Source organism: Sinocyclocheilus grahami, unplaced genomic scaffold (assembly GCF_001515645.1).
Source record: "Sinocyclocheilus grahami isolate Dianchi unplaced genomic scaffold, SAMN03320097.WGS_v1.1 scaffold473.1, whole genome shotgun sequence".
NCBI classification, from domain to species: Eukaryota; Metazoa; Chordata; class Actinopteri; order Cypriniformes; family Cyprinidae; genus Sinocyclocheilus; species Sinocyclocheilus grahami.
Genome location: NW_015505652.1, coordinates 502,270 through 524,057, shown reverse-complemented (window position 1 = coordinate 524,057; position 21,788 = coordinate 502,270). Strand labels below are relative to the sequence as shown.

The 21,788-nt window shown below is 36.7% G+C and overlaps 1 protein-coding gene across 1 annotated transcript in view; it reads left to right on the top strand.

Annotated features, from left to right (window-relative positions):
- Nucleotides 1-21,483, top strand: part of LOC107553468 (vacuolar protein sorting-associated protein VTA1 homolog) — a 31,521-nt gene extending 10,038 nt beyond the window's left edge. Inside the window, exons 2-7 of the mRNA XM_016235670.1 lie at nucleotides 1,350-1,444; nucleotides 4,557-4,684; nucleotides 6,910-6,985; nucleotides 9,243-9,354; nucleotides 19,355-19,537; nucleotides 21,389-21,483. Coding sequence (XP_016091156.1) covers nucleotides 1,350-1,444; nucleotides 4,557-4,684; nucleotides 6,910-6,985; nucleotides 9,243-9,354; nucleotides 19,355-19,537; nucleotides 21,389-21,483 — 689 coding nt within the window. The remainder of the gene's footprint in view (nucleotides 1-1,349; nucleotides 1,445-4,556; nucleotides 4,685-6,909; nucleotides 6,986-9,242; nucleotides 9,355-19,354; nucleotides 19,538-21,388) is intronic.
- The last annotated feature ends 305 nt before the right edge of the window (nucleotides 21,484-21,788 follow it).

Genomic DNA, 21,788 nt, shown 5'->3' with positions numbered 1-21,788 from the left:
CGTCTTTTGAATTTCCTTTGGGACAGCATAGGTTCACCTAGGTGAGATTTTAAATGGGTGAAAGTGTGGGTGGGACCGGATATTATCTTCATTAGTGGAGCATATCCCAAAGGCTCGGGGTAATTGATTGTTGTCTTGTCTTCTTCCAGGAACCCCATAATGAAGACCTTGTTTGCGATCCTTCTCGAATTCTAATGAACAAACTCTGTACTTCCTGTTTCATGCTGCGCTTCTTTGTAGATCACATTCTTTTTCTATTAGGGTCTATTGATTGATCAAGACTTGTAATTTTATTCATTAATATTAAAATAGGCTGTTAGGTTAATGCTCTTTATTGATGTGTGAGGTGAATGTAATTAATTCTGCATTTGAGTAGTTTTATGCTCTTACAGTAGCGACATCTGTTTTTTTTGTAGCTCTGGTATTCAAAGTGCGCATCCACAAATGACACGTACAGTGTGCATCAAAGGCTTTTTTTTAAGCTTTCTCTCTTAGTATCATGTACCACTGTTGTATATTGTACTAAATGAGCAAGAGCCAGTAAGAATTCCATTGTACTGGTCACATATGGCCAGTAAAATACCTTGAAAACGTTTGCCAGATGTGTAGGCCTGACCATGTTTTGTAAATCTTAACTAGTGACAACTGGACGCCAGTGGTCCAAAGACACATAAAAGTAAAAAAATGCAGTTTACTGGCAAGAAAAGGGAATTAGAGGATAGTGGAGAAAGTTAACTAAAGGTCAGAACTTTAACACGATTCTTTTAATTACTATTTAAATTTGTATTTATTTTGGTTATATCATGTCTGTTTTTACTTTTTATTTTGCATCTTCCAAACTCATTATAATATAATTTTCCTTACACTAACAGTCAAACATTTGGACACTTTTACTTTTTTCTTTCACATTTTAAGTCAGCAAAATTTTGAAATTACAGAAATGGAAGTATGAAACTACTTCAATATAACGCTTCACATTGATAACAGCTTTGCACACTCTTGGCATTCTCTCAGCCAACTTTATGAGGTAGTCTGGAATGCTCTTCTTCTTGGACTGTAATGAAGGAACTCTGATATACTGGACACATGCTGGCTTCGTTTTCTTCACTTCATTCCAACTAAAGAAAAAAAAACTTTGTTTTGTAAAGAAACTTCTACAACTTACAAAAGTACTCTACAAAAGACGTTAATTTCAGCCATTTTAGCATAAGCTATAAGGTCATGAAAAACATATATCTAGTTAGGCATGTCTAGACATTTGACTACTGTATACTGAATGCCAACATGACATCAGTGCAGTGATTAAACATTGAAAGTAAAATGCTCCTCTCATGTCTAATGTGTTTCAGGTCGACTTTACGCCATGCAGACAGGAATGAAACTAGATAGCAAAACTCCAGAGTGCCGAAAGTTTCTTGTGAAACTAATGGATCAGTTGGAAATGGTAAGTCCTAAATAGGTTCATTTCTTTTTTTTAAATGAACATCTTGCCTCATGAACTCATTAAGCACACTTATTCAACTGATGTGAACTATTTATTTAACTATTTACTTAAACGAATCTTTTAAAAATGTACTGCCTTATCTTGCAATATGCTGATATTTACAGATAACTATAGATTCATAATTCTAGACTCATACTTCTACTAGTTTTGATTTCTTTTGTGTATGTGGCATTAGCAAAAAGTGATAAGTGACCTTTTGTATTAAACAGTTCGCAAGGCTGAATTTATAGGTCTCCTCAGAAGGGGAGCAGGAAGCTACGGAAAAACCTTGCTTTTATGCTTAGGCACTGTTATAGACATTTCGGGAGCCAATTAGGGAGAACGGAGACCCTGCCGTCTCTAGAGCTCGCTTTTACTATCGCCTCAACTCAGTTCATGAAATGTCACAGAAACAGGAAACAACAATCTGTGGAGACCCAGATCCTTGTGGGCACATCCGGTCACAAGGTCTGAAGCATACAGTGTACTGACCTGAATCTGTGTGAAAGGATGATGCTCTGCCCCTTAATTACGATCTGAATCAGCCACCTGCCATTCAGGGGATTATATGCAAGAAATCTACTACATAAGAGAGAAATCCATGGATCTATTAAACTTAGAACTTTTTTATAGCTATTTATAGTAGGGCTGAAAAACTAAATTAGAATTTTGTACTTAAATACCATCATTTGAAATGCATAATTTCAGTTAGGGTGAAGAAAACCTTTTGGCTTCTCTTCTGAGGCCACAAGAGGGCGCATCGAGCAAAATATTACTAATGCACGTTTATTCAAAGCATAAGATAACATGACTACCTGTGAAAAAAGTGCATAATGTTTAAAAAAAATGTTTATAAACCAATTATAATTAAGTTGCTTAAACAACTATAAACAAAACAGCATCATGTATGTACAGTATGTATGCATGCATAGTAACGGTATATTTTTCATTTAAAAACATGAGATGCAGTGGGATGGGACTTTACGCCATCGCATCTCGTGCGCCACTGATAAGGCTGCCTCCTTAACGCACACCTAAAATTCGAATGCAAAGTTTTTGCATTCAAATGTGGATTTTTATTTTAAATTCGACGAATATTCTAAATTTGAATTTTTTTTTTGACCGCCCTAATTTATAGATTATGTATAGAAATGGTCAACTTAAGCGACCTTATTCTTTTCATCCATAAAGAAGTGTTTTGCAGTGTCTTTTTATAAAACTACAGTGGTTCAGGTAGCATAACTGATTGAAATTGGTTCTCAACCCAGAAATAGTTCACAGGTCTGTTCTGAAAAAGAAAATGCAGAATGCAGAATGCAAATAATAATATCTAACTATATACAGTAATTGTGCATTATTGGGATAGTAAGGTAAATAGGCTTGAAACAGGAAGTGAAACCCCATATATTTTGTTGCTGATGCAACATCCATTTTTTCAGGTAAGGTAAAGGTATTTCAGACAAAGTAGTTAGATACCAGCATGGATAGGTTCCTCCATCCTCAAGAAACAATGAACAAAACTAGACAAGGTAAAAGAAAACATGACCCAGTCCCAGACTACAATAAATACAGGTTCACTTGAGACAGAAGTAAACATGATTTGTGCTGACCAAAATATTATACAGCAAATTTTGGGCTTGAAATATCTGTCTTCTGGAGCATTTATATAAATGACCTGTAAGCCTGCTAATTCTCAGTGTTAGATGTAGGAGTTTTGTCTCAGACTTGCACAGAGAAGTAGAATGTGCGCGATAAGGTTCACTTCACCTATATCATGCTCTCGTGCTAAATATCAGCATGTGTCTTGGCCAGAAAACACGTAGTACCTTCTTCGCTTTTCTTAACAGAACAAGCTTTCTTTAGTAAGAGTGTTAAAATGACTCCAGTGTTTCTTTTTTTCCAGGGGGATTTTGGGTAAACCCCATGGAATCGGTGTGCAGAGACAATATCTAGTTTCAAGGCTTTGATTTAGTGTGCATTGGCAACTGAAATCGTTCAATCTCTCTTTCTCTCTGTACTGTTTTTGCACGCTTCCTTCCGACTTATGTTTTTATATTCTTCTGTGATGCAACACAAGTGATGTACTGTGCCTTCGCCATTCTTTTTCATAGAATAGGTAAAAATTTCATTAAAACGTGAACAGTGAGTCCATTCAGGTGCCCAGGTTCCACCTGTTGAAATGTAACCAGTCGTATTTGCTTTACTGATTTTACAAGGAAACCTGACGCTCTCTAGCAGACTGTAACATCACAGAGAGGAAGGCAGAGCCTGGGGGCCGCTGACTGGCTGAAGCTTTGGCAGTTGGGTGCTGGCCATTCCAAACCTAAGTAAAAGACCGGGTCACCGCTGTCTTATGTGTTACACTGGTTTGCAGAGATCAGGATTATAGCTGCAAATGTGCTGAAACCTGCCATTCCATTTAATGTTGCAATGAAAATATTTTTTTATGCAGGACCACCTCAAAAATTGCTTATGTTTACATAATCACAGTTTAAATTTATTTGAAATGAATCTACACCACATTTATTGTCAATGTACCAACATGGAGAAGGATGAAGCCTGAAATCTCATGCCAGGAAAACAAATGGATATATTCAGATTTGCTGCTGTCTCAGTATTATTAGAAGTGAGAAGGCATAAGCGTGCTTTAGTCCACGCAGTGCTATTGTCTGTTGCATTTTAACCGTTTTCTGTGAATTATGAGGCTGCAAATTCATTCGCCTGGTGTCGCAGAAAGGATCATAATAATAGCTGGGTGAATGAGTCCACTAATTGCGCGTGGGCAACCCTCCAGAGGGACCCTCTTTTGCAACTAAATATTAATTACACTAGGCTTCTGGAGTGGAATCAAAGTAGCCGATGCGTCTCCGGAATTAATGAGTCATGCTATGGAAACTAGGGCTTTAGATAGTAATCGCCCAGAATCATAAGTCATAAATGATGCAGTAAACACTCTTTACGGTATCGCCCACGCTAAAACATGCTAAAATGACCTCATTTGCATAGCACTTAAGATGATATTACCATTAACATCTGTACTGCATATGGAAAACTAACTTTCTTTGTGTTTCAGATGAAGAAGGAGCTCAGCGACAATGAATCCATGACGCAGGAAATAGTTGGCAATGCCCACATTGAGAATTACGCCTTGAAAATGTTCCTCTATGCAGACAGTGAAGATCGATCAGGACGTTTCCACAAGTAAGTTAGGGTCTGGATTGGATTAGTCCCCAGATTGTTTAGACTGTTTAAATGTGCAGACCTTAATTACTGTTTCACTGAACTGTGACACAAAATAATCCCACTGTCAGTATTGCACATACAGAAAGTGAGTAACAGGCTAAAATTAGCTACAAAGCTGGTTCTGTACAGGGCAGTTGTTTGGGAGTGAGACGGCATGGAATAGCCAGGTGTAGCGTTACAGGTCACGGCAGTATAATGAAGCTGTTGTGGACAGTGACGTCATAAGCAGTGCAGTGCTGGTAAAGGGTCCAGGAGCTGAATACCTGGCAGTGACTCAGACCTCAGGTCATGCAGACTGGCACTTTCCAAGGTATTTTAAGTGATCGTTCATTTGGTTGTAGCTAGATAAACCTGAGTACACATTTATAAAATGTTTACCAAGACGCAATAAAATCTCAGAGAAATACACTTCAGGATGTTGTCGTAGGCATAGGTACCTTGTATACGATTCTGGTTGCGCAAGAAAAACCTCCAAAAGTGAATTGCTAGCGAAGTCTTACATTGCTGCAAGAAGAAACAACAGGTACCCTCCGAGTCTCAAAATACGTTCTGAAATGGATAAACTTTGGCATTTCGTGCCCTTATGCTCTTTATCCTCTTCCTGCTGATGAGGTTTAGAGTGAAGATCTATCTTACTGGAGGAAGCTGACAGTCCTGCATACACTCCCTGTCCAGAGGCCACTCTTCAGGATGTATTCACATACTTAGGGTTTGTTCGAACAGTTCAAAAGGTGAATCATTGTGTACTTTATGGTTTTACTTTTAAAAGGTACTGTAGTTCATGACATTTATCCCCATCCTGGAAAAACAATGCCAGTATTGTCAGCAAGTTCCTTTTAGGTTTTCTTGAACATGAATGTATAATTGTAACCTTAAAAGTTTTATAGAAAGTGAGGTTTTTCTGACAGGGATCAGATCAGTGTGCCTGAAGATGAAAATGTACTGAAAGAGACTTTAAATGAACCACTTTAAATTATATTTGTTTGTTTTTATTTAAAGAGGATAAGTCATACTTGGTATAGTCTCATTTCCATATTCATATTCAAGTTTGAACGTTGGAGTGTTTGACTACAGCAGAAGTGTGACTGATTAATATGTCCTAGGATGGTAACAGAGCTGTTGTATGAGAATAACACCATACCTGACTTTCAGGGTCATTGCATAAGTTTTGATGGGAAATGTAAAAACACCTACCTAAACCTTTGATAATTGACATTTAAGTAAGAAAACTACTTTGGGGTCCGTAGCAAAAAAACAACGCAGATTACATTATAAATGCATGTTTAATGGCACCATGTGTGAAGAAATAAAATGACTTTTGGAAAGAGAAAACTAAAATAATAATAATTAAAAGAAAGATTGAGTCAGGATTACCAGAAGTGAACAGTCTCTTTAGCTTCAAGGCTCTTCATTTCTCAGAAAAATAACACACTATTTGACAATATTACATGTTATTTAAAATAAATGCTAAAAATCCTGAAAAAAAGTATCACATTAAAAAAATTATTAAGCAGCAAAACTGTGATATTGATATTTATGTTTTAATGTATTCAAATAGTAATAGTATATTACAATATTACTGTTTTTCTTTTTTAAATAAATGTAGCCTTGGATAAAAAAAAAAATGATACTGACCCCAAACATCTGAACAGTAATATGTGTGTAATATCCAGATGTTCTACATATTACACATCTGCTTTGAGACATACAATTGGCTTATTTGTTGTAATTTGAGACATTAATTGACTAAAATAATAATAATTAAAAGAAAGATTGAGTCAGGATTACCAGAAGTGAACAGTCTCTTTAGCTTCAAGGCTCTTAATTTCTCAGAAAAATAACACACTATTTGACAATATTACATGTTAAAATAAATGCTAAAAATCCTGAAAAAAAGGATCACATTTTAAAAAATATTAAGCAGCAAATCTGTGATATTGATTTTTATGTTTTAATGTATTAAAATAGTAATAGTATATTACTGTTTTTCTTTTTTAAATAAATGTAGCCTTGGATTAAAAAAATTATACTGACCCCAAACATCTGAACAGTAGTATGTGTGTAATATCCAGATGTTCTACATATTACACATCTGCTTTGAGACATACAATTGGCTTATTTGTTGTACTTTGAGAAATTAATTGACTCCAGTGTTAACAGTTTAATGTGTGTTTTGATCACAGGAATATGATCAAGTCCTTCTACACCTCAAGTCTCCTGTTTGATGTGTTGAGTGTCTTTGGCGAATTATCAGACGAGGTGAGTCACTGTGGGTTGTTTCGTTCTCTACATTGTCAACTAGGTAGGTCTGTATTTTGACGCCAAGGCTAGTATGACAACGGTTTGTGTTGAAGGGACATAAATATGGGCCTGAGATGTGTTTCTTGACACAGTCCCCTGTTTCTGATGGCACAGACACAAACTCGCCTAATTTAGTGGAACGTGAAAATGTCTGATGGAATCAAATACGTCATTAGAGCCATGTTCTTGTGTTCAAATCTGAAAACTGCTACAAAAACATGAAAAGGTGGAAATTAATGGGAAACTATAAACCTGAGCCCAAGGACTGACAACGCCTCACCAGACTCAATGTACACAGAGGTTTTGAGAGGCCAATTCTTGGCAAACTTGTGTCTGGAAAGTGTTGCTAATCCACCAGTTGAATCTGTGTATTTCCAGTGTGCCTATTAGACCATCCCTACTGGTCGCCATGGTCGCAGATGTCTCTTTTATACAGAGGGAAGTGACCTGTGTCCGAAGATGGACAATGTTTCATTGAGTGTTCTTCGCTCCCTAAGGGCCAGACATTTTCCTACTGTAGAGAGCTCATTGGATTGACTGTTGAAACAGTGTGCCTTCTCTGTGTAACACTAACCCAGACAATGAGCTCTCAGAATCGCCCTCCATTACTGTGCTGTTTCTCTCCGACAATGCCACAAGGAGCTGTGCCATATTAGATTACATGAGGAAAGGGAACTTTTTAGTGCTAGACTTAAGAGGACTCAGTTCTGATGTATGTAAAAGTAGAAGTTGAGATGTATAGGGGCTTCAAGAGTCTGCGAGACCCTTTTAATGGATTTGAGTCGGTGGTGTAATTACAGGTTTCAGCACGCTTCAGACCATTGAAAATAAAGCCAAGATACTTTAAAGTCATTAGATTAGAAAATGTACAATAATTACAACTCTTATATGAATAATATGCTGAATGCATTGCGTTAGTTTTTCATATTGCAAAAGACCGGTTGATATAAAGTTCTGACTTTAAAATAGCTGTTACACATTCCACCTTGAAACACATTAGTTAAATTCTATATTAATTTGCTAGGACTTTGTATCTGAGATATCACCGACAGCTAGGCTAATATACAATAATATATAACAGAATAATTGTTTATTGTGATTATTATTGCATGTTTAGTCATGTTTTCAAGTCCAGGAATTGCCAGAGGCCTGCTAGAAGGTCTGCAGATAATTTGGAAGAAAAATTGAGAATCAGAAAATAAGAACTTAAAATATATGTTGAAAATATTTTGCAATCATTTTTAATATGCTGCTTTAAAACAATATTTATTGTGAAAGTGATATTAATTAAAACTAACATACAAAGTACATATCCTGTCAGTATAATACAAATTAAATATTTTCCAGATAAATAATAGTAAAATATAAAAGTCGTTTTTTATTTTATGTCTTTATAATATTGCATTTAATATTTTTCTTCCTAAGTGTACATGCAAATATATAGCTGACTTTATGTTCTTAGGAAGGGGGCCCTTTTACAAGGGTGGCATCTTATTTGTGGGGACTTAACATAAAAAATTTAGAAAACCCCTTATTTGTTATTTAAAGCTGCAGTCCGTAACTTTTGTGTTAAAAATTTACAAAATGTATATAATAAGCGAGTACACCATGAATCCATTTTCCAAACCGTGTTTTTGGCTTATCCTGAATCACTACGATACACCTATAATAAGTGTTTATATTCGGACTATTTAGACTGGTTCGGGTAGGTACCGCTGCGGAGTAGCCCAGTACCTGCGTGATTCGCCATAGACATAAACAGAGAGAACTAGCTCCGGCTACAATGTTATTCCGCAAGATGCACGCAGTTCTGTTTATTAACCGCTAGAGCGCCAAAAGTTACAGACTGCAGCTAAAATAAATATTGGTGCCTTTTAACATACTGCATATACCATTAAAGGAATTAAACTGTTCATCATGCGTAACAGCCCTTCAATTTCAATGCAAGCTTTTCAAGTTGTACTTGTTAGTGCTTTATTCAAAAGCAATGCGGAATATACCAGTCATTAAACTCGCATTCATAAGTGCATGTACCATAATCATAGTCAAGAGTGAATCATTCATCAATCAATTCTTATCCATGTCATATACAGACATATCCTGACAATCAAATCTGCTCTTTTAGCACCTATTGTGTTGTTGGGAAAGTTCATTAACTGAGCATTTCTTATCTTAATGATTCACCGATTGACTTTCCCATTTTCTCCCTATCCAGAATATCCAGCACAGGAAGTATGCAAAGTGGAAGGCAGCCTACATTCACAACTGCCTGAAGAATGGTGAGACTCCGCAGCCTGGTCCTATTGGAATGGAGGGGGAAGCATATGGTAAGTGCTGATATTATATCTGCTCCCCCAGAATGGTCCTGTGATTCCCTTTAACAAAATACACACCGGTCGGGGGCTTTCCTCCAGGTTTACTAAGAGGCTTCCTCGATGTGAGACTGTTGTTTTTGAGTCAGTAAATGTTTGCACATTGTGTGCCTTATCAATTTGTGAAGAACACAGGAGATGACCGCCTCGCCCCGTGACCCTCCCCCTGCGAGTCAGCACAGGCTGCTATTTATGTGGTGATTATTTAAACAATCACAGAGTGGATCAGGGTTGCCTCCCCTTTTAATAGTGTGAAAATTATCCACTGTTGGCTAATCTAACTATTTTAAGTTTTAGAGTGAATGCAGAATTGAATGTCTTTAAAAATGAAATGGAAAAAAGTAATGCAGTACCTTATAAACAGTGTTGATTTTTTTTTTAAATGGATAAAACCAGCCAAACATATTAGATCTTGCCAGATAGAGAAAGTACTTTCCAGTTTTGTTCGATTTAGTAACTGTTTGCAGTCTGTGGGTGTGTCGTCTGAGTCGCAGACTAACCACTATCTAACTCAAGTAGTTTGATATTAGAAGCAGCTAAATGGGTTTTTACGAAGATTAAAAAAGCTGCAGCATAGTAATAGAAAGTTACATTGTAGTGGTGGCTGTTGATTTCTTAAGAATGTGAATAAGAAATCTCTTGCAGCATATTACTTGTAGCCAGTGAATAGGATATTACATTTCAACCAAAAAAAAAAGTAAATTAATGTAATCGATTCTTTAAAGGGGTCATATGATGCGATTTCAAGTTTTCCTTTCTCTTTGGAGTTTTACAAGCTGTTCGTGAATAGATAAGATCCCTAAAGTTGCAAAGACTAAAGTCTCAAACCCAAAGAGATATTCTTTATAAAAGTTAAGACTCGTCCACACCCTCCTAAAACGCCTCGTTCAAACATGCCCCCACATGTCTACATCACGCTGTGGGAAGATTTGTATAACGCCGCCCAAATGTTCACGCAAAGAAAGAAGGCATAACTTTATTGTTGCTGCCACCGCCGCCACCATGTTGTGAAGACGCTGTGTGTTTCGTTGCGAAAGCGAAAATATTTTGTTTGGCCTTCCAAAAGAGGACACTCAAAAATCAGTGGTTAAGTTGTATTTCCAACACTGTTCCAGAACAGTTCAACCCAAATATTCAGATGTGTGCAGCCCATTTTATGGAGGACTGTTTCCTGATCCTGGAAGAGTAGACTACAATGCCGGCTGTTCTGACTCATAGTCTGTAAGTACGTTTTCATATTTAAAGAATTTGCCACTGATGATTCAAACGCGAGTTTTGAGCAGTGTAGAGTAGCGCTTGTTGTTTGTCATTTCTCCGATCACAAATGCAGACATGGTTTTATGTTTACGCGGCGCGATACGCAATGCAACGTGTAAAAAGACAGTATAAGTCATTATAATCAGTAATTATGTCCCCACTGGATGCAACAAATGCCTCGTTTATACTGGGTTTTATTGTTTTTGTCTCGTCCCTCCGGCCGGACATGGCATCACAGTATGGTAAGGGGCGTAACATTTCCGTCACATGCTTGATGCACTGGATAGCTAGCCAATCAGAGCACACCTTGCTTTTCAGATCGATAAGCTTTGTAAAAATCGGTGCGTTTCAGAAAGGCGGGGCATAGAGGAGAAACAATAATGTACAGTATGTGGAAAAATAATGTGTGTTTTGAACCTTAAACCGCATAAACACATTTCATTACACCAAATACACAAAATAACGTTCTTTTTAGCAACATCATATGATCCCTTTAATAGGTTGCTTATGTTACTCTATAATAAAAATTAGAATGGTTAATTCAGTGATTTTGTATGGAGTTACATAAGGCCAATGTTTTAATTTGGACATTTGGAAAGGAAAAGGTAATTTCATTCTAAAGTGTTTACACAATAGCAATACCAAACCCATTTTGTCTTGAAACTTTATTTAAATTTAAATTAATGATCACCAGGCGTAGAACGCCATGGCCGTGCCAATAGCATATATCGGGGCTATTCAACTTCATCAAGAAGTTGGCCAAACGAAACATTCATTGGGGCAAGCCCGAGCTAGAATATTTTGTGAATGAAAGCAGCAGAGAACAGTTGCATTAATGTTTTTGATCATTTAAAAGAATATAGCTGTTTTTATAACTTTTTGCATTATTCATGACAACCATTCCCACCTAGGAGGGAATTCTGAAAAAATACAACAAATTGGCTTTCAAAATTTGTCTATAACAAAGAGAATATATCTGACTTATTGCAAGTAGACTGATTCAAGAGCAATGCCTCTATTTTATAGTGCCATTATCTTCACATTGTACTCTTTCATTATAGTTACAGTTTCGTTGCATAATAAATGCACTGGTTGAGAGCAAATTGCATTCATTAGTGCAATCCTGATTTCATCCTGTTCTGCTTGGAACTGGTGGTTTTCATTGTCTTTTTTTTTTCAGTTTTGATGAGATTGTAAATGATGCCTCACCGATTTTAAAACTGTGCCATTGACAGTTGACACACATAATTCTCCACGGAGTGCATGCAATACCATATTTTCACAGCAATTAAAGCAGTCTAAGAGAAATGGGGGCCTCAAGCGGGCCATGAAACTTTTGCTAAGTGGGCTGCCAGTTAAATAGGTCTGTAATATAGCATATTTATAAAGTAGAATATACAAATTAATCTACTTGAGAAAGCCGTTTGCAGTTAGTCATCTAAAGATTGATCCTGCTATTAGTTGCAGTTTCATTATGAATTGTATCTTGTTTAGGGATTATATGAAAATGTGACCGTTTGACTGTCAGATAATGTATTTTAGAAGGTTGCTTATGTTTAAGACTGAAGAATTTTCCTCATTCATGTGGAGGTCAAAATAGTGCTTGGCGATGGGATTCAGTTAGATCACTCTCCCCTCCACATCTGCTGGGCGTGCTGCTTTTGACCTGACCTGCTCATGTCAGAGATGAAGTAATCTGTAGACTGAGCCGTTGGGACATACACATGCATGCACAGTATGTTTCTGTAGTATGTAATATTTGTATGATGTTGCCTGTATCATCACTGGGTTTTATTCTGTGCAAGCTGTTTTATTTTTAACTGCTGTCACAAACCCATGTCAAGTGTTTCTTCATGTTTTAATGGCATTTTAATTAGATTTCTTGAGCTTTACATCTAGCAGCTGGACCCCTCTTGTTAAGTAGTGACCTCATGCTTGGTTATTCCCACTGATGTGCAGCATTACCAAGAGAAAAATGATAGCATGCTTTTGCCTTGCGGAGTTTAAGCACCTTATCACCGATTTTTCTCGTTCCATATGTCCGTCAAATTGCCTTTTTCAAGGAAGTCCCTTCGAAAAATGATTATAACAATATGCTAAGATGTTTATTTGCTGTATAACGAACACCAGACCTTGTTTGAGGTCAGACCTGCATCGGGTCAGCTGATTAACTGTTCGTTTTCTATTGTCCTTAGCAGTTAAGTCAAGTTGTTCCTGTGTATGCGGGATCCCAGTATGACAGTGCATTCATCTTATTACTGCATATGAAGAAGGCAGACAGAGTTTTGCTCCTCAAGGACTTGAAATTGATCACTGTGTTTTTCCAAAAGCAATTGTTTCCATTAACAAAGTCTAACAAAGTAGAGTGTTTTAGTTGGTAGAATTTTATATTTTAAGTTAAGTAATGTCCAAGGAACATGCTGTGCTGAAAATCCTTTACCTACTTTTGGTGTCCTGGTCAAAAATGACTGGCCTTTTAAAAATTGATTGTAAATCTGTCATTATGCTATATTATGACTTATGTTGGATTCAATCTTTTTGTGAACTTTTCTTTCAGTTAATACAGGTTTTGTATTTCTTTTTGGAACTGATTGGTATAGGCCTCATTGATTTGAGCTTATGCACCTTAAAGTGATAACTAAAAAAACTTTTCGGATGATTTTGGCAATATTCACTCAAAAACTGAGATGCATAAGATCAGATTAATGAGACCTATAATAAATCAGTTCCGAGAACAAATACAAGAAAACAAGATGATAAAAAGATGTGGATGTGATATTTTATAATAATATAACAAGACATTTATAAGCAATATTGTAGGCTGGTCATTTTTGTACAGGTTTTGTATTTCTTTTTGGAACTGATTGGTATAGGCCTCATTGATTTGAGCTTATGCAACTTTAAGTGATAAAAAATAAATAAAAAATAAAAAAAACCTTTTCGGATGCTTTTGGCAATATTCACTCAAAAACTGAGATGCATAAGATCAGATTAATGAGACCTATAATAAATCAGTTCCGAGAACAAATACAAGAAAACAAGATGATAAAAAGATGTGGATGTGATATTTTATAATAATATAACAAGACATTTATAAGCAATATTGTAGGCTGGTCATTTTTGACTAGGAGCACCACAAGTATAACAAGGTAGTGCAAAAATTGTCAAATCTTTTTGGGCAGTTGTTACACCCTGTGTGAGCAAAGTCAGTAGGTTTTAGCCCAATGCTGTAACTTTAACTAGGATTTTTGGGAAAAAGAAGATCTTTTCTAGGTTAAAATGACTAACACAACATGAGGGTTAAAAAAAAGGAAACATGAGTCAAAATTATTATTTGTGGTAATCAACATTATGCTACAACTGCTGGTTGAACTTAAGTTGTGTTGAATGTGGAATATTCCTTTAGGAACCATAGTGGTATTGTCTCCTCGCCATATGAGTTTGGCTTTCCCACTTACTGGAATATATGCACAGCAAGCACGCCTCGGGGCATGGGAAAAAGGATTATTTGAAGGAAAGAGAACTGATCTGTAACAACTTTCTCAATTAGTATACTATTCCTAAGACTCATCTACAGTGTTTACACCAGTAGCTGTTAGTTTCCTGGAGCAGGATTTGCACCCGTGCCATGACTCCATGGAAAGTAAGGGGCTCTTTATTTTAGCCCGTTGAGAAATTAAGGTCAAACTCAAATGGGCTCTGGTGTCAGGACAAGTACAGCTGGGAAAAATGAGAGGTTTAAAAAGTCAGTGAAGAACATGCTCTAGACATGCTGAAGTCATTGTCTAAATTACTCTTTTGTAGTAACCTTTGGATTTGAATTGGTTTGCATTAAGTCGATTATATAACCAGGGTTGGCCTAAATTGAGACAAATATAACAAGCATGAACGTGTATACATGTACAGTATGATTATGTATAACATTATAACTTTATGTAGCATGACTGATTGCAAAACGTGATTTGGACATGCTTCATATTTAATTACTCCTGATAATGATGCCCTTTTGCCCTTGCGAATTAAATCACCCATGACAACTCTGATTGCTGCTAGTTTTTATTATTACAGCATCTCCCTCCTATTGCAGTATTTCCTCAAGTGTTGCATACATTTTACAATTCCACAAATGACTTTTCCCTCCATACTTTTCCAGACGAACATGACTGCAACATTCTAAGCAATTCATCTTGCATGTTAAATCAATTCCATCTGTTCACAATTTATTCATTCCCTCCCTGTCACTAATTAGCACAGAATACATTTTTCTTTTAAGTGTAATGTAGGTCACAATTTTTGGCCAGCAGCTGTAGTGTTCGGTTGAGCACACCCATTGAAACTTTGAGAATTCAGCTATCAGCGCAGATCAATAATAAATAAAGAGACATATTTGCAGAGAGAGCTTCTCTTAATCCTCATGTTGACTTTTACAAATCCATAGTGCGCTAGAGCCAATGCTGACTCCCTCTCCATCACCTTCCTACTTAAAACAAAGCTTTCGCATTATGCTACAACTGCTGGTTGAACTTAAGTTGTGTTGAATGTGGAATATTCCTTTAGGAACCATAGTGGTATTGTCTCCTCGCCATATGAGTTTGGCTTTCCCACTTACTGGAATATATGCACAGCAAGCACGCCTCGGGCATGGGAAAAAGGATTATTTGAAGGAAAGAGAACTGATCTGTAACAACTTTCTCAATTAGTATACTATTCCTAAGACTCATCTACAGTGTTTACACCAGTAGCTGTTCGTTTCCTGGAGCAGGATTTGCACCCGTGCCATGACTCCATGGAAAGTAAGGGGCTCTTTATTTTAGCCCGTTGAGAAATTAAGGTCAAACTCAAATGGGCTCTGGTGTCAGGACAAGTACAGCTGGGAAAAATGAGAGGTTTAAAAAGTCAGTGAAGAACATGCTCTAGACATGCTGAAGTCATTGTCTAAATTACTCTTTTGTAGTAACCTTTGGATTTGAATTGGTTTGCATTAAGTCGATTATATAACCAGGGTTGGCCTAAATTGAGACAAATATAACAAGCATGAACGTGTATACATGTACAGTATGATTATGTATAACATTATAACTTTATGTAGCATGACTGATTGCAAAACGTGATTTGGACATGCTTCATATTTAATTACTCCTGATAATGATGCCCTTTTGCCCTTGCGAATTAAATCACCCATGACAACTCTGATTGCTGCTAGTTTTTATTATTACAGCATCTCCCTCCTATTGCAGTATTTCCTCAAGTGTTGCATACATTTTACAATTCCACAAATGACTTTTCCCTCCATACTTTTCCAGACGAACATGACTGCAACATTCTAAGCAATTCATCTTGCATGTTAAATCAATTCCATCTGTTCACAATTTATTCATTCCCTCCCTGTCACTAATTAGCACAGAATACATTTTTCTTTTAAGTGTAATGTAGGTCACAATTTTTGGCCAGCAGCTGTAGTGTTCGGTTGAGCACACCCATTGAAACTTTGAGAATTCAGCTATCAGCGCAGATCAATAATAAATAAAGAGACATATTTGCAGAGAGAGCTTCTCTTAATCCTCATGTTGACTTTTACAAATCCATAGTGCGCTAGAGCCAATGCTGACTCCCTCTCCATCACCTTCCTACTTAAAACAAAGCTTTCGGAGTGTTTTCATTAGTGAGAACTTTAATGGAGTTTTAAAATAAGTTTAACAGATCAATCTTTCTTATGCACTGGGCAGTGAAAGGTAGGATCTGTATTATGGATTGGCACTCAAGTACTCAAGTACCCGGAAATGGTAGCACACTGATTAATCAATAAAACACAAAAAAACTTTACAAAACATCAGTAAGTCACAGTGATAAGTCCTGCAACAAGTAAGCATTACAACAAGTAAGTAATAAATCCGCTTATTTACTGTTTAATTTTTGTCATTGGTTACAACCTTTCGTTTTCTTTTTAACCACTTTGCTGTCACCCCCCTATTTTCAGCATGGATCACAAATGACATACCCAAAATAAAAAAGTTGCTGCTCATCAGTCTTTCTGACTAGATACATAATCAACATATGTACACAAAGCTGACACCTCAATGTTTACTGTTCAAGAATCAGAATTACTCAGACTGTTATGATAATAGAGATATATAAGCTCAAACATAAAAATAAAAATATTTTAAAAAACATTTTTTAAATGTATAAAAAAAATATGTTGCTGTGGTTAATGCTTTTAGAAACACAATGAAGCTAAAGCCACACGTCTACTAATGCTTCATTTCAAATTTCAGGACATAATCTCTAAAACTGAATTTTATAAAACATGTTCGAAGACCATGTCGCATGTTTTTAGAGAAGGCTAATAAAATTGATTTATGGCCCCATGTAAGCTCTCCTGCGTGCTGTCGCCTCATGTCTGGCTCGGCAAACTGCCCCATTCATGATTCTGTTGTTGTCACACCTCCGCCAGGTACGAGACATTATCCTCATTATTCCTTTATCATTATTCTTTTGTTTTATTCAGCCATTAGTAGCCTTTATTCTGGCATTACAAGGTTTACCAAGCCACATCGCTTCAATCCGAGTATACATTTACCTGCCTATTATCAAAAGTATTTCTAAAAAAAAAATACAAAACATTTTCTTGCAACCTTGCATCAATTATTGACAAAATATATTATGAAGAAGATCTGCACCTGTTCTGCAGCTGCATTAGAGCTAACATTAGCTCTTTTGTATTATTCAGCCATTAGTAGCCTTTATTCTGGCATTACAAGGTTTACCAAGCCACATCGCTTCAATCCGAGTATACATTTACCTGCCTATTATCAAAAGTATTTCTAAAAAAAAAATACAAAACATTTTCTTGCAACCTTGCATCAATTATTGACAAAATATATTATGAAGAAGATCTGCACCTGTTCTGCAGCTGCATTAGAGCTAACATTAGCATCAAGCTACATAAGACAATTTATGAGATTATTAGTACACTTTTACTCAAAACTCTGAAACTACTATAATAATAAATAATAAAATAATAATAAATAATCTGGGGCCATTGCCTATCTTTGACAGCTAAGGGGTTAATCAGCTTTTACTTTTCTTGCTGATTTATCGGACAGGAATTTATCGGAATTTTTATCCAGGTCTACAGCACTCAACACTGTTTAGAGGGGGTCTGGTGCTCGTTTGAATTATATGTGGATTACTCGTATAGACAAAATGAACATTAATTTTCTATGTACTGTGTAGTTTGTTATACATGGCTGGTATTTATTTCCCTCATTGCTCACAGGGAAAGCATGATATATATTCAGGTGTTCAGAGTTTTCTCCAGAGGTTATTCACGCATAGGTCAGCTCTTCATCCAGTGTGGATTATTGCTCTTAAGAACAGAAGGGATGGCTTTTTTGTGGCGCTATCCTTGTGTAATCACAACCTGTCTTTTCACTATAGCAGTACAAAGCTATCTCAAGTCTAGACTTTCGTGGTCATAGGTCAACTTTTATGGCCTTTTTCACAATTCCTCATCTGCCTACAGCATCGTTCTGAGAACAAAACTCTCCTCCAGGATTGACCAGGAATCCCCCTAATCTTTGGCCGATCAAGCCCCTCTGCACAGAAACGATATGAAGGCCATATTTTCATAATAGCACAATGTTTGTTTGACTTGCCCCACCCTTATTATTTCACCGCCGATTATGAAAATAAACCCCCTGACACATGTCTGGGGAAAGGAAAGTCGTCAAAAAAGCATGTTTAAATCAAGCTAATTTGGAAATGTGTTTTTCATATGCTTCATTTAGTTGTTCCCTGTGAAGAAATGTTATATTGAAGTTTTACCTTGTTATTAAATTTTGCTGATGCAGGCAAATACATATGGTGCTAACCTCTAAACTGTGTTTTACTGTAATATAATATTTTTGCGAAATCAAATCTGCCCAGGGGTTTTAGAAACATTATGAATGTGGTATGGTTGTTAAATTTCAAATAGAAGAACCCAGCCGCAGTTTATTGAAATTTCTTGCCTTTTTTTCCCCCCCTTGTTCTGTTTATTTATATTCATCACTCAGTTTGGGGTGTCTTAGGGTTCAGCTTGCAATTGATTGGAATTGGTTCCGTGTAATGGCTGTCCTCATCAACTTATTCCAGGGTTTTGAGGAGCAAAAATGTTTCAAGCTTAAATCAAGTCATGCTAAAATGTCACTTGCATAATAGATTCGGCTGATAAAATTCTGCGTGTCCAAATTTCACATTTTTGTGTAGTGTTTGTTTCCCTGTGCTGCCAAGTCTCTCCTTGACTACAGGAAGTGGCCCTGATATTTTCCGATTGAAGCAACCTCTTCAAAAAGGCTTTTACAACTAAAGCCCTCAAACAGTTTGACTGGCAGTGAGACTCATTTGTTCCATGATTTGTATTCGTGATAAACTTATGTGAGAAAAAAAATGTTGTGAACATAGGCATCTTTTCAGCACTGAATGGGATAATGTGAGAAAACTGAAAAGTCTGATTAGTGCTGGCAGCAGACAGTTCAGAGCTCCATTAGTTGTGGAAAAATGACTCCAGGAAGGATAACTTCATTCTGAATTGCATTGGTTTTATCAGTGCTCCCAAAACAAAGTTGAACTTTCTGGACGCTTTCACAAGCTTAATGTTGACAACGCTTAATGCTGTTTGCGTGAACATATTTGCTTGTTTTTTTCCTCTTTACTTTAGATGATGAATTTGGTGCAGAGGGTGGTGGTCCTTCAGAAGCTCCTCACAATCCACCCCAATCTCAGCCTTCTTTCCACGGCCACCCATCAAATCAACCCCCAGCATCCAATTTCAGTAATATTCAGATACCTCCTGGGTCTCACGCCCCAGCCAATACACCTGCAGAGATTCCCCATCCAGAAGGTAAGCTAGCTGAGCTTAAGTGTACTTTATAACCATCTGCCATGCTTCCACTATACAATACTATTGAAAAGTTTGGGGTAAGTAAGAAATTAATACTTTTATTCAGCAAGGATGCATTAAATTGTTAGGAAGTGACATTAAAAACACATTTATAATTATACAAAAAAAAATATTTCAAGTAGATGCTGTTCGTGTGCTCTTTCTATTCATCAGAGAATCGGGAAAAAAATATATCACTGTTGCACAGCACAACTGTTTTAACATTGATAATAGTAAGAAATGTTTCTTGAGCACCAAATCATGTAGCATTAAAGACTGGAGTAATGGCTGCTGAAAATTCAGCTTTGAAATAAAAAAAATATATATATTTTTAAATATATCAAAATAGGAAATAGTTATTTTAAATTGTAATAATATATTACAATATTACTGCTCTTACAAAATCTTACCAAAATCTTTGTGTACTTAGGAATCATGTTTTTTTTTCTTGTTTATGGACAGCCATGCATTTGATAAAATTTAAAATCAGTATTTGCTCAGTTTGTGTGGGCAGCGATTGATGAAAACTGATTGTCATTCATAACACAAATCCCGTGACTCAAACGTACAGGTTAATTAGTACTTCTCAGAGGACTGGGACAGAGCTGTAGCGTGTTTGCTTGTATATTTCACGTTCAGGGTTCCTGTTTTTCTTTCTAAAGCGCAGAAAGGCAGGCTGAGGGTCCCCATGAGGGGCATGTTTCCCCTGGTAACTGCTGTCCTCTGTGATTAGTGCTTCGGCTTTCAGAAACGGAAATGACTAATCTGCAACATGGCACCCCAGAGGTGCAACCACTTAATTTGATCATACATAGCATGCTGTCATTCCCTTGCTCTTGTATTTTCACTGTGTCAGCTCTCAGACTCTTTAGATGAAACCAAAGTGAACTTTGCTTTAAATAAAATTTACCTTTTGTTCTTTTCTTCCATGGAAAGATTGTGCTCAGCTGTAGCTGAGTGCATCTACATCTAAATCAGTTACAGCGGTCTAAAATAAATGGGCGAAAATAAAAAAAAAAAATTATATTTTTAAATATATCAAAATAGGAAATAGTTATTTTAAATTGTAATAATATATTACAATATTACTGCTCTTACAAAATCTTACCAAAATCTTTGTGTACTTAGGAATCATGTTTTTTTTTCTTGTTTATGGACAGCCATGCATTTGATAAAATTTAAAATCAGTATTTGCTCAGTTTGTGTGGGCAGCGATTGATGAAAACTGATTGTCATTCATAACACAAATCCCGTGACTCAAACGTACAGGTTAATTAGTACTTCTCAGAGGACTGGGACAGAGCTGTAGCGTGTTTGCTTGTATATTTCACGTTCAGGGTTCCTGTTTTTCTTTCTAAAGCGCAGAAAGGCAGGCTGAGGGTCCCCATGAGGGGCATGTTTCCCCTGGTAACTGCTGTCCTCTGTGATTAGTGCTTCGGCTTTCAGAAACGGAAATGACTAATCTGCAACATGGCACCCCAGAGGTGCAACCACTTAATTTGATCATACATAGCATGCTGTCATTTCCTTGCTCTTGTATTTTCACTGTGTCAGCTCTCAGACTCTTTAGATGAAACCAAAGTGAACTTTGCTTTAAATAAAATTTACCTTTTGTTCTTTTCTTCCATGGAAAGATTGTGCTCAGCTGTAGCTGAGTGCATCTACATCTAAATCAGTTACAGCGGTCTAAAATAAATGGGCGAGTTAATTCATTCATTACAGTTTTTCAACATCCTATCAGCCATGATTGCAAATGCAAAAAGCGCTTTCATAGTTATGAGCTAATGGACTTTTTTCCTTCTTTTGGAGCAGCACAGCCCGTCAAACCAGTGCCTGTTCCACGAACCATGCCAGTGGTCGATCCTTCACTTCTAAACAATACCCAGGAAGGTAAGCTTTTTGTTTGAAGATGACTCCTCTACACTGAAATCCAATTTCACTGAAGTCCGCAAACAGTCGTGACAGAAAGCATAGAACCTCATTTCACAGATATGATGGACCTTATTTTCTGCTCATGAAGCCAGAGGAAAAAAATCAGACATTGCACTGGATTTTCTGAAATAAATTAAGGTTTTATGGAAAGCAGATTGACTCTTTTGGCTTTCCATTGTTGGTGGGAACGGCCACAGATGAAGCTCAAAATGACATTCCCTTACTACCAGCCATTGTGTCACTGGAATGTACCTTTAATAAGAATTATTACAGATTGTGC